The sequence below is a fragment of the Microcebus murinus genome, unplaced genomic scaffold (assembly GCF_040939455.1).
Source record: "Microcebus murinus isolate Inina unplaced genomic scaffold, M.murinus_Inina_mat1.0 scaf037_hap2_Mmur4.0, whole genome shotgun sequence".
NCBI lineage: Eukaryota > Metazoa > Chordata > Mammalia > Primates > Cheirogaleidae > Microcebus > Microcebus murinus.
In genome coordinates, this window is record NW_027438983.1 from 119445 (window position 1) to 132339 (window position 12895).

The following is a 12895-nucleotide window of genomic DNA, read 5'->3' on the forward strand; positions in this document are numbered from 1 at the left end:
GATTAATCAAAGCATGTATAAAACAGATACTAAATTCTTAATCTCTATTTCTGTCACTGTAGGTCTTTCTGAGACATCCTCCACTAAGGGCCACATGGGCCTATTTGTCCCTAAAGTTTCTGGATGCGGATGCATAAGAATGGTTGAGCGGCAGGGGCGGAAAAACTCTCTTTACATACCTTTCTTCATACTCAGAAGACTCAGGGGATGCAGGTCTGCGGAAGATGGGAAAACCCAGCCCACACCACAGGTGTCCAAGTCAGTGCGCATGCTCCCTTCCACACAAGGCTGTTGTTGCACATGCGCCTTGCTTTCCGCCTGCTGCGCACAGAGCTGTGGAGGGAGAGGTGGCGTCTTGGTTCTCTTTGGCTGAGAGTCGGTCGCTAGGTAGGCACTACTCCTCCCAGCAGTTTAAGTGTGAGTGAGCAGAAGCCAGAGGGCTGCGGGCGGCAGGGCTGGGCGCTCCGTAGCCGTGGGGGAAGGTCCTGGACGTCGTGGTCCTTCTCCTCACAGGCAGCGCCGCCGCCATGGGCCTTGTCCACGTGGCGGGGCTGGGACAAGGGAGGAGGGCTCCACGGAGGGGATGGGTCAGGTGAAGATGGGGCGAGTACTGGGGGTGGTGTTCGAGGTATCTGAGTCCCGGGGACGCCCGGGACCCCAGCACAACCAGAGGACAGATCCCAGGTCCTTAGTAGGGGGCGGGGCGGGGCGGGCGGTAAGCAAGGGCCTGGAAACTGGACACCCTGCGGGCTGGCGACCTCGTCCCCGAGGTCTGTGCAGCACCCCGCAGTGGTGCCGAGTGAGGAGCAAGCCGATCACTCATGTCCCAACTTCTCACCTCCGGATGGAGGTTTGGAAAGGGTCGTAGAAGACGCCACGGGAAGGAATGGGCGGGGCCTTGCGCTCCAACAAAACTCGATTTGAGTGGGCACGTGGGCCTAGTGAGTGGGACTGCGAGGAAAGTAGCGGGCGCTCCGGTTTTAATTTGCTAGCCATATTTTCCCAAAGGTGTCCATGATGAGAGTGTAGCTGTGAAACCATTGTTCTGCCAGCTTGGCCAACAGAAATGGCTTTGCAAGCACTGAGTAGGTGTACATGCTTATGTTTACCTTGGGACTTAATTTGAAAGTATTTTGAGAATTTACACAAAAAAATTCCAAGTTAACATTTGGCCATGGAAGTGGTCAGATATAGCTGTCCTCTTAGGTTCCTTTTCCCAATCACAATATTCTGCTTTCAGTGAGAAATATGAGTCACCGAGGAAGGTCGACATACAGGCCTAGACCAAGAAGGAATGACCAAGAATTTTGTCAGCGGATTGGGGCTGTGGTTGTGAGTGCTTTCACATTTGATGTTTTCCGGTAGAAATTCATTTTTGTGGTAGTGTTCTTGAGCTAGTGTAGATAACACTGGTAACGGTCTTCCATGTTGATAAAAAGTGATAGTGGAATCTCCTGAAGGTACATTGATCCAGGAGGATTATGTTCTCTTAAGCTCCCCGGATTCTGCTCTTGGTTTCTTTCTCATACTTATCCATGACACACTGTACACATCCATCCCAAGATTGATGCAGATAGCTTCCAGACTCCTAGTGGGTAACTCTTCTTGGAGTAACCTCTCTGTGGGAAGAGTAACTTTATTAAGAATAAGTATCATCATTTCCCAAATCATGTTGGGAAAATGTCTTTAGACTTCGTTATGATCAGACATATCTATGTAGTCTGTGTATTTGTACTATTGACGTGTATTAATAATGGATCTTTTCATTTGCACGCACTTACACCCCTCTAGGCCCATCAGCCCAGAGATGAAGAGCCTCCGCAGGAGGAGCCACCAACTGGAATTCAGGGTGTTACTCCTGGTCAGAAGAGAGATGCAGGAGCACCTGAGATTCAAGGTGATGGGAAGGGAAAGTAAGAATGTCTATGGGAGGAAGAGAGCATATGTATACATCATGTATGATGACATACCCAGTAACAGGAGGAAAGAAAACGTTAGAAAAGTATCTGAAACATTTCCTAAATGTTGGCTGGAAAAGTGAAGAGTGTAGTTTGCAGCTTCATCCAGAACGTTGAAATATGAAATTTTATCTTTTTCTTCAAGATTTATTTTGTTCTGCTTGAAAATACAGTCCTTGCTAAAACCAAGGAAGCTGTTTAATTTTAGCTGTAAGATGTATATTATTTCACTACTTTAATTTGTTCTTAGAATGTTATTGTATGGTCTTCTCAGCCATTGGGTCAAAAGTGTCAGCAACCTTTGATAGCATGTAGAGGACCAAGTCAGCCTACCTGGGAACACCCTAAATAAAGTCCATTTGCGTAGGAATGTTAGCGCTATTTTATAAATAAGACAACTGAGGCTCGGAATTGAGGCTTACTAAAGAGCATTTGACTCATGGAAGCAGAATTCATGTTTCATTCCAAGGTTTGTGTTCTTTCTACCCTCTATGTTGTAAGAAAATTTGAATAGTTTTGCTTAAAATACTTAATGGTCCAATGGATCTGTACTGTAGGGTCGCTCATACTGGCTGAAGAAACAGCACAGTTCAATGCAGCAGGATAGAGACTTTAGAATAAAAGACCTGATGAATGACAGCCACTGTTTCCTGTGGTTGATATTCTTTACACTGACTTTGGTAAAAGCTGGATAATTTAGGATACTTGTATACAGATGGCTATATTAGTATGATTTATAAGTGACTTTGAAAGATATTTAAATACTTTATGGTTATAAAATTCAAAAGTATTCTAAGATTATCATGAAACAAATTATTTCTTCAGAAGATACCATTTTCAAGCTAAATATTTACATAATTGAGTCCATGGGTTATTTTAGCAATTAACTATTTTCAAGTTTCCGGAATATGACTGACAGCAATGCCCATGAACTTCTTTCCACTCAACATCCCTGCTCCCACTGTAAGACAGTAATTTGGCTTTTACTTTTGGTACTTTGTTCTAAATGGCATTCCTTTATAGAAAGTCACTTTTTGGGCCTTTGGGCCAAAACATAAGTTCAGTTAATTTGAACAAAATAATTTTTAGATTACCTCACCTAGGGATGGTTGTTATTACTATAAGATTTATCATAAGCACAACAAATAACTTAAGCAATCTTTCAGAAGATTATATTTTGGTTATAATGAAAATCTTATCCATGATGCGGACTCCAGATTTCTTGGATAGCTAATCTTTACTCCCCTTAATACACTGTGGTAACATCGGAAATGTAGGTGTAGTGTGGTTTATCCTTACATTGTCACTAAAAATAAGATTTCATAATACAGGAACACAAAGGACTAAAGGCCATCTTTACATCACATTACCACACTAGCCTACAGGCTTTTATTTCATAAGGCTCAGGGAATGAAAATTATCATTTACTTATTTATAGTTGATGTTTTGCTGCTTAAACTGATAAAATTTGTATCTTTAAGGGCCTGACCTGGAAGCTGATACCCAGGAACTGTCTCAGCCAGAGACTGGGGTTGAATGCCTGGGTCCTGATGTCAAAGAGGAGAGTCTACCAACTCTAAAGCCCACTGAAGTGCTCGAAGCAGGTATGTTATCCATTAAGATACAAAATTATCTTAATTTTGATAGGAGGGAGGGAAGGCAAGGGCAACGTATGTAACCTTAATGTTTGTACCCACATAATATGCTGAAATTAAAAAAAAAGATACAAAATTGTGGAGTTCCTTTTGTTCTACAACATTACATCTTTAATAAGATTACTGGTACTCTAATAACAGACTTCACATATGAAGATCTTTGGAAGATACTTCAGACCCCGGATGCCTGACTGCATGACTTAAATGCTATCAGATACAGAAACAAATTGGCTCAAGGCCATACTGAATCATCACATAAAAAAGTATTTTCTTACTTTTGAGTGTAACCAACACCTAACAATTTTCACAATCTTTTATAATTTCTGCTTTTAACAGATACATAATGCATTTGGAGTATCAATTTGTATGAAATATGCTAAGGCACTGAAGAAGATTCTTGTCCCAGCTCTAACATAATTTATGAGATTCTGGATGAATCCCTTAACTTCTAGAGCCACGTTTGCTCTTATTAAAGTTAGTGAATTCAGCGTGGAATGATGTCGTGTACCTGTAGTCCCAGCTACTTGGGAGGCTGAGGCAGGAGGATCACTTGTGGCCAGGAGTTAGAGGCTAGTAGGCTATGATCACACTTATGAATAGCCACTGAGCTCCAGCCTGGGCAACATAGTGAAACCTGATCTCTAGAAAAATAAGAAGAAATAAATTTTTAAAACCTAGTGAATTAAAATCAGATTCAATGCTGATTTTATTTCCGCTCTCTGGTTCTGTTGGTTAGAATACAAAGATATTCTGTTTTAAATTATATATTAGAAAATAACAGCTTGAGTCAAACTCTAATATCAGAATGAAGATTTCATTGCTCCTAAGAAAATGAGCAGGCACTCTGCTTAATTATTTCTTTTTTTGTACAGAGACCTAAATGCCTAAGCTTGGGTTTTTGTCAAATTCTGAATCCTCTGGCTCTTAAAGAAAAGTTGCGTGTTAAATCCTTCCCACAATGAAGCTTTCAAGGACTGAAGAATAAAATGGCAAGGGATAGTGTCGTTTCCAGTTTCTAGTTTCTGTGCCTTGTCAGGTAGGGACATTGCACGTAGATCAGCAATGTTCATGATGAGTAAGGTGCTTATGCCCAGCATGCTCTCTGCCCCACTATCGGTCTTCATGAGCTACTATTTCTAATTAAACCATAGACACATATATGATATAATCACCTCTAACCACAGCATATGTTACATATTACAAGTTTCTGCCTTGAGACATCAACTCATAGGATTGGAAATTCGAAGTTCTTGGTATAGTAATTCCCAAGTAGTCAACATAAGTATATTTGACACGTTTTCCAAATTACCTGAATGTTAATTACAAGAGCTTCTGAATTTAAAGGAAGCACTTGATGTTTAGGGAAGAAATTTCCTTGCATTAGTGTTCTAACTGTCCTTACTCTATGCTGCTGAACCGTTCCATTAGACCTGTAGTCCCCATCCCCCTGTCCACGGACCAGTACCAGTCCACCAGTTCTGTTAGAAACCAGGCCACACAGCAGGAGGTGAGTGGCTGGTGAGCAAGAGAAGCTTTATCTGTATTTAGATCCACTCCAAATCAGTCACATCACCGCCTGAGCTCCACCTCCTGCGAGATCAGCCGCAGCATTAGACTCTCATAGGAGCACAAACCCTACTGTAAACTACGCACGTGAGGGATCTAGGTTACAGACTCCTTATGAGAATCGAATGCCTGATGAGCTGAGGTGGAGCTCAGGCGGTGATGCTAGTGCTGGGGAGTGGCTTCAGATATGGATTATAGTTGGCAGAGACGTTTGACTGTACAGAGACCATAATAAACCAGTTGCTTGAAGACTCATATCAAAACTCTATCACTGTGTAGCAAGTGACAGTAAGCTGCACCTGGTGGCAGGCTTTATAGTGGCAAGGGAGTTGATGCACTTCAATTATACAGCTGCATCTGGTGACAGGCTTTAAGTTAGAATCGGACACTTATTTTAGTCCACGTGTGGCCTGCCCATTATTTTATTTACCACTTCTGTTTGTGCCTCTTTCCTGCTCTGTGCCCTTGTGTGAGTCACAGTTTGAGTAAGCCCACAAGCCAACCCTAGCATAAATGAGTTAAAAAATAAACGTCGCTGAACAGCTGCTTTGAAAGGGGAAATGACCCAATGATGAGACAGCAGAAGACGCTAAGACTGCCAAGAAAATGAAAGCTGCATTTAAATGAAAATATCAGGAGTCCTACTTCAATTAGGGTTCATTACAACAGGTAATTGATATTCTCCAAGCCCGCTCTGTGTAATATGTGGAAACCAGATGTCCAATGAAGCCATGAAACCTTAAAACTGCTTCACCACATGGAGACCAAGCATCCTGCATTAAAAGACAAGTCTTTGAAGTGTGTCAGAGGACAAAACGTGAACACGAAGAACAGAAGCAATTATTCGCAGCCAAGAACAGAAGCAATTATTCGCAGCCACCGCTTCACCAAATGTGTCGTCTGCACTGAGAGCATCATTCTCAGTGACTAACCACATTGCTAAAGCTAAGAAGCCCCTTAGTATTGGTGAACAGTTGATCCTGCCTGCTGCTAAGGACATTGGCCGTGAACTTTCAGGAGAGGCTGCAGTTCAAAGGTTGGCACGTATTCCTCTTTCAGCTAGCATCATAACTAGGTGATTTGACGAAATAGCAGAGGATATGGAGGCACAATTGTTAGAGAGGATTGATGAGTCAGCAGGGTACGCAATCCAGGTTGACGAGTCTACCGATGTTGACAACAAGGCAACAATGTTTGTTTTTGTGCAATATATTTTTCAAGAGGATGTGCGTGAGGACATGTTATGTGCACTTTTGTTGCCAACCAACATTGTAGCTGCAGAACTATTCAAGTCTTGGAATGATTACATATGAGGAAAGCTGAATTGGTCATTTTTGTCAGTGTGTACACAGACAGAGTGACTGCCACGACTGGATGGCTTTCTGGTTTCACTACCAGGGTCAAGGAGGTCACTTCTGAATGTGGGTCTATGCACTGTGTGATCCATAGAGAAATACTGGCTAGTCAAAAAATGTCACCTGAACTAAACAACGTTTTTCAGCGTGTGAATGCAGTTATCAGCCACACAATAAAGTACATACCTTATCTTACATGTGTTCATTCAGCTCTTTGAGGAGATGGATGCAGAGCACATGCATCTTATACACAGAAATGACATGGCTCTCTAAAGGGAGGTGGCTCTCTAAATGTAGATGACTGGCCAGAGTTTTTGAGTTATGATAGCCACTCCAGAAACTTGTCTTAGAAATATAGTCACCATTGGCAGCATGTTTCAGTGACACACACGGGTCAGAAAACTTGTTTACTCGTGTGACATATTCAACCTGCTCAACGAACTCTATCTGTCACTTCAGGGGAGAATGACAACCGTGTTCAAGTACACAGAAACAGTGGCTGCATTCAAAGCCAAACTGGAATGTGGGGGCAACAAATGAATATTGGGATTCTTGACATATTTCAAACATTAGCAGAGACTTTGAAAGACACCTAGCCAGGGCCTTCTTTCTCCCAGCTGGTGGATAATCACCTATCTCAACTTTAAAAAGAATTTGAACATTACTTCCCAAGCACAAAACACCCCCAAACTGGCAAGGACTGGACCCGGAACCCTCTCACTTGTGAATAAGCCAGGTGAATGGACTTTGTGCTTGAAGAGAATCAACTGCTTGAGATTGCAAATGACAGTGGCCTTAAAAGTATGTTTGAGATAACGTCATATCTCCATACATTTTGGGTGAAAGTCAAGGTAGAATATCCTGAGATTGCCACAAAAGAACTGAAAAGGCTGCTTCCATTTCCAACAGCCTATATTTGTGAAGTAGGGTTTTCTGCAGTGACAGCAACCAAAAGGAGAGTACAGAGTAGAGTGGACATAAGCAACACAATTCGGGTGTCACTGTATTCCATTACCACTATATGGGAGTGTGTAGTTGGAGGAGAACAAGCTCAAGCCTCCTACTGCTTCTGTATTATGGTGAGTTGTATAATTATTTCATTGTATATTACAAAGTAATAACAATAGAAAAAAGTGTACAATAATTGTAATGTGCTTGAATCATCCTGAAACCCTCTCCCCTTCCCCAACACATGCAAAATTTGTCTTCCATGAAACTGGTCCCTGCTGCCAAAAGGTTAGGGACTGCTGCATTAGACCACTTACAAAAAGGATCCTTTTCAGACAACTTCCTGGAGCCTATTATACATGACTAAAGCTTACTCTTAAGGAACATCATACCCTTAAAAGTGTATGTTATTAAAATAATAAACTGCATGAGCAGTAATTTGTTATTATAAAAATAATAATAAGAGCAACTTAATAAACCTAAGGGAAAAGAAAAGAGGCTTAATAATAGACAGGTATGAATCATTACTAAAAGGAAAAGTAATCCAACTAATAAAAAGAAAATGCTCTTTGTAAAATCCCTGAATATAGTATCCATTGGTATACATAACCTTGAAGAAAGTGGGAAAAGCCCATGAAGGAATATGAACAAGACACTAACAGATATTGAATATATTGTATAATTGGAAGTGAACTTGAACTCTAATATTTTCAAAATATAGATGAAATGGTTGATACACTAGGAAAGCACATGTTATGTACTATATCCCAGTAATACCTAAATATGTAAACATCACAAATACCATGGACGAACTTCTGAAATTTGTCAGTTTTCCTTCAAAGTCACTTCCTTTTAGAAACAAATATTTGGATTTTCCCAGTACTTTACCTTCCCATTTTCCTTCTCCATCATTTCTTTCTCTTTTGTATTTATTTATTTTTTTATTTTTGCCATACTTTGAGATACAGTATGATATAAGGTATAAATCTCCTTGACATTTTGCTGTCAAAAATGATGGTGATAACTTAAACCTAGTGTGCCCATATAATTTAATATACAAACTAGAGCACTCTCAAGTGTAAAGAGAGGCATTCTTCATAATTACATCAGGACTAATGGTGAAAAGTAGGGAGAGGTGGTTACCCTAATTAAACAACCACATAAGGGTAAACTAGCTGAAAGAAACATTTTTGTACTTTTGTACAATGGAGAAAAAAGAAATGAAATACTGGCCTTTTTGTTAGTTCACTTATGCAGTTCCTAATGTGACATTAACTGGTTTATCTCTCTTTTATCCAGAGTATTATTTCAATCCAAAACATTAAATCATACCATTTTTGTAAATTCCTTTTGTTTCTTAGGGTTTTTGTGTGTTGATTAGATTTCTAGTAAAAGTATACACAATTTTTGCTTCCTACTTAAAACTACCTTTTACTTGGTTCATGTGATTTAATCTGTTCTGACCTCATACAGTCTTTTGGTTTCCTTGTGAAACATTGGTAATGGATATGCTTGGAAGTCTATTTGCAAAGTCTGTACAGAGGTCTTACTGAATGCAAGCCAGAGGATGACTCTTAGGCTTCTGGTTTTATGAATAGCCCATTTTATAAAACCAAAAGTATGATGTCCCTTGTATGCCTTTAATGTCATCTAAATAAAGTTCTGCTTAGTAATGTTCTCAGCTATTATTTTTATATTATAGGTGAAGGACAACCACCGGCTTAAACGAAGACAAACTGAAACAATGCAGACTGCTGTTATATTGGATATTTGACTTAAAATCATCTCAATAAAGTTTTAACAGTTTTCTTGAAAGAAGTCTTGCACATATTTTGTTCAATTTATTCCCAGGTATTTGGAACTGTTGAAAATTGTATCATCTTTGAAATTTGGTATTTTGCTTGATCTGGTATGTACATGTGTTATATTTTGAAGTATACTATTGGTCTATGACAGGGTTTCCTGGCATACAACTCCTAAAATACTTAGAATGGCCACAAAGTGATATCTTTTTGTATGCTAATGAAGTGACTAAGGCTGGCAGCCCCTACGTTGTTCTACTCTAGGATAAAAGATTAGAAAGTTGGGACTTTCAGTCCCCACCTCCAGTCTTCAGGGAGGGGAGAGGGCCTCCCCAAAAGTTAAGTTGATCACCAATGGCCAGTGGTTTAATGAAGCATGCCTACTTGATGAAACCTTCATAAAATCCTGAAAGGATAGGATTCAGAGCCCTTGTGGATATCTGAACACATGGAAGTTTCTGGTAGCTGGCCACCTGGAAAGGGCATGAAAGCTCTGACCCCTTCCTCCATACCTCACCCTATGCATCTATTCATCTGTATCTTTGTAACATCCTTTTTTGTAAACTGATAAACATGAATAGGTGTTTGCTGGAGTATTATGAGCCACTCTAGCAAATTAATCCAACCCAAGTGGGTCAGGGGACCACCAATTCAGAGCCCAGTGGGTAAGAAGCAGAGGTCAGACACCCTGGGGCTTGCAAGTAGCATCAAAAGTGGGGATTAATTTTGTGGACCTAAACTGTTAACCTGTGTAATCTGACACTGTCTTCAGTAGGTAGGTTGAGGATTGAATTGGAGGACACCCAGCCTAGTGTTCACCGCAGAATTGATTGCTTGCTAGCTATGTGGGGGAAATTACCCATAGATTTGGTCACAGAAATCTTCTTTGTTAATTTTTTGTGGGGTGAGAGGAGAGGAAAAACAGTTTTGTTTTTTCCACTCAACAGGTATGATGTTTGTATACTCATTGTTTTATTTCAAAATATTAAAGGGGTACAAATGTTTCAGGTTACATGTGTGAAATAAAATAAAATCCTAAACCTCCCCACCACCGGGTGACTGAATGGACCCTGTCTTGTATTCTGGTGTACGTATACTAGGTTATATCAATGCACTCATTAACTGATGGGCAATTGGGTTGATTGAACATCTTTGCAATTGTGATTTCTGTTGCAATAAACTGCAGGTGTCTTTGTGATAAAGTCTTTTTTCCCTTTTGGTGAATACCCAATAGTGGGATTGCTGGATCAAATGGTAGGTCTACCTTAGTTCCTTGAGGTTTCTCCATACTATGTTCATAGATGTTGTGCTAATTTGCAGTCCCCAACAGTGTATAAGTATTCCTTTCTCTCTGCGTCTACACCAGCATCTATTGGCCACCAGTATGTCCTAAAACTTAATTCCCTGCCTAGAGGAGGGAGGTCAGACATGCCTAGTCATGCCCCCTCTCTTCTTGGAGACCTCATTTGTAACCCACTAACAGGCCTAAGGGTATGAAAGACAAACCTGCAGGTCCTCAATTTACATAACAAATACTTGTCCCCTGGCTTGTCTCTGATTAAGAGCTCCTTATCTTAAAACATTCCAAACCTTTAGACCAGGGGTCCTCAAACTTTTTAAACACGGGGCCAGTTCACTGTCCCTCAGACCATTGGAGGGCTGGACTATAGTTTAAAAAAAATTATGAACAAATTCCTATGCACACTGCACATATCTTATTTTGAAGTAAAAAAACAAACAGACAAAAACACCCGCATGTGGCCTGTGGGCTGTAGTTTGAGGACACCTGCTTTAGACAAAGCTTAGTGTCTTTAAACAATTACAAGTTAAAGAATCTTTAAACATACTTATAACCTGTTAGCCCCCCAATAGAGATTGCCCACCTTTTAGAGCCAAACCAATGTATCCATTCCACGTATTGAATTCTAATTTTACCTGCAACCCCTGTCTCCCTGAAATGTATAAAACTTTAACACAGCCACAGCGAGTCCACTTGCTTAAGGCTTCTTGGATATGGCTCCGGGTCATGGTCCTCAAATTTGGCTCAGAATGCATCTCTTTAAAATTATTCTACAGTGTTTGGCTTTTTTTCCTTTGACACATCGATCACTTTTGTAATGCTCGAGTCCCAGCTAAAGGTGTGCCCATCACCCAAACAGTGTTCATAGTACCCATAAGGTAGGCTTTTCAACCTCCCCTCCTCCATCTACCCCCCGATTGATATACACTGAGTTTTGCTTCTCTCTGTCCACACGTGTGTTCATCATTTATTTCCAGTTTAATAGTGAGTATGTGTGGTGTTTGTCTTTCCATTCTTGAGAAATTTAGCGGAATGGTCTCCAGGTCCATACAGATTGTGTAAAAAGGTATTCATTCATCTTTTTATATGGATGCAAAGTACTCTATGGTATACTTGTACCACGTTATATTAATGCACTCGTGAATTGGTGGGCAATTAGGTTGATTGTACATCTTTGCAATTGTGAATTGTGCTGCAATAAACATTTGAGTGCAGGTGTCATTTTGATAAAGTCTTTTTTCCCCTTTGGGTGAATACCCAATAGTGGGATTGCTGGATCATATGGTAGGTCTACTTTTAGGTCTTTGAGGAATCTCCATACTGTGTTCCATAGAGGTTGTACTAATTTGCAGTCCCCAACAGTGTATAAGTGTTCCTTTCTCTGTGCGTCTACACCAGCATCTATTGTTTTTGGACTTTTTAATAAAAGCCATTCTAACAGGGGTAAGGTGATATGTCATTGTGGTTTGAATTTGCATTACCCTGATGAGTAGTAATGTTGAGCATTTTCTTATATGTTTGTTGGCCATTTTCCTTCTTTTGAGAAGTTTCTGTTCATATCTTTTGCCCACTTTTTAATAGGGTTGCTTGTTTTTATAATGCTCGTTTGCTTGAGTTCTTTGAAAAATCTGGTTATTTAGCCCTTCATCGGATATGGAACTTGCAAATATTTTCTTGCATTCTGTCGCTTGTCTGTTTGCCCTGTTGATTGTTTCCTTAGCTGTGCAGAAGCTTTTTAGTTTAATCAAACCCCATTTATTAACTTCTGTTGTTGCCATGATTGTCACTGGGGTCTTTTTCATAAAGCTTTTGCCTCTACCACTATCTACAAGCCCTGCAGGTCCCCAAGGGTAGAGGTGTGGGCCCCCAGTCTCTCAGGGAACTTCAGACTGCAGGATGTGCCTCCCTTCCTGGGAGGAAGGGGCTGTTCACCAAATTCTTTGCTGAAACTACTCTCCCATTTGTAGTAGGTGGGGAGAGATAAGAGTCTGAATAGAAAGAAGCCTGCTCTCTGTCCTCTCTGGTCACTCTCCTTGGAGGGGAACCCCGCACAGAGTGTCCAAGCTCTGGAATCAAGCAAGGTCTCCCCACAATTCCATGGTTGCCACAGTGCTTGGGTTTTTTGTGGGGTGGAAAAGCTTCCCAGTAACCTGGTAGCCTGCTGATGTCAGAAGAACTATGAATGGGAGAGAGGGATTCCCCCCTTACCCCTTCACTGGACTGCTAGCCTCCCCGGGTCTGGTCCTCACTGATACCTTGTTTTCCTTTATCTTTTTCCTTGTCACAGTAAACATGGTGAAATATTTAAAAC

The 12895-nt window shown here is 40.7% G+C and overlaps 1 protein-coding gene across 1 annotated transcript; it reads left to right on the forward strand.

Annotated features, from left to right (window-relative positions):
- The first annotated feature begins 302 nt into the window (after window positions 1–302).
- Window positions 303–9300, forward strand: LOC142868692 (X antigen family member 2-like). Its single transcript, XM_075999902.1, has 5 exons — window positions 303–387; window positions 1241–1332; window positions 1792–1897; window positions 3440–3562; window positions 9185–9300. Exons 2-5 carry the CDS (start codon window positions 1249–1251, stop codon window positions 9205–9207), a joined length of 336 nt encoding a protein of 111 aa, XP_075856017.1. The 5' UTR covers window positions 303–387; window positions 1241–1248; the 3' UTR covers window positions 9208–9300.
- The last annotated feature ends 3595 nt before the right edge of the window (window positions 9301–12895 follow it).

Coding starts and splice junctions, on each gene's coding strand:
- LOC142868692 (XM_075999902.1), top strand. CDS start 1,249: ATGAGTCACCGAGGAAGGTCGACATACAGGCCTAGACCAAGAAGGAAT. Junction 1,898..3,439: donor AGGAGCACCTGAGATTCAAG/GTGATGGGAAGG, acceptor TGTATCTTTAAG/GGCCTGACCTGGAAGCTGAT. Junction 3,563..9,184: donor CACTGAAGTGCTCGAAGCAG/GTATGTTATCCA, acceptor TTTATATTATAG/GTGAAGGACAACCACCGGCT.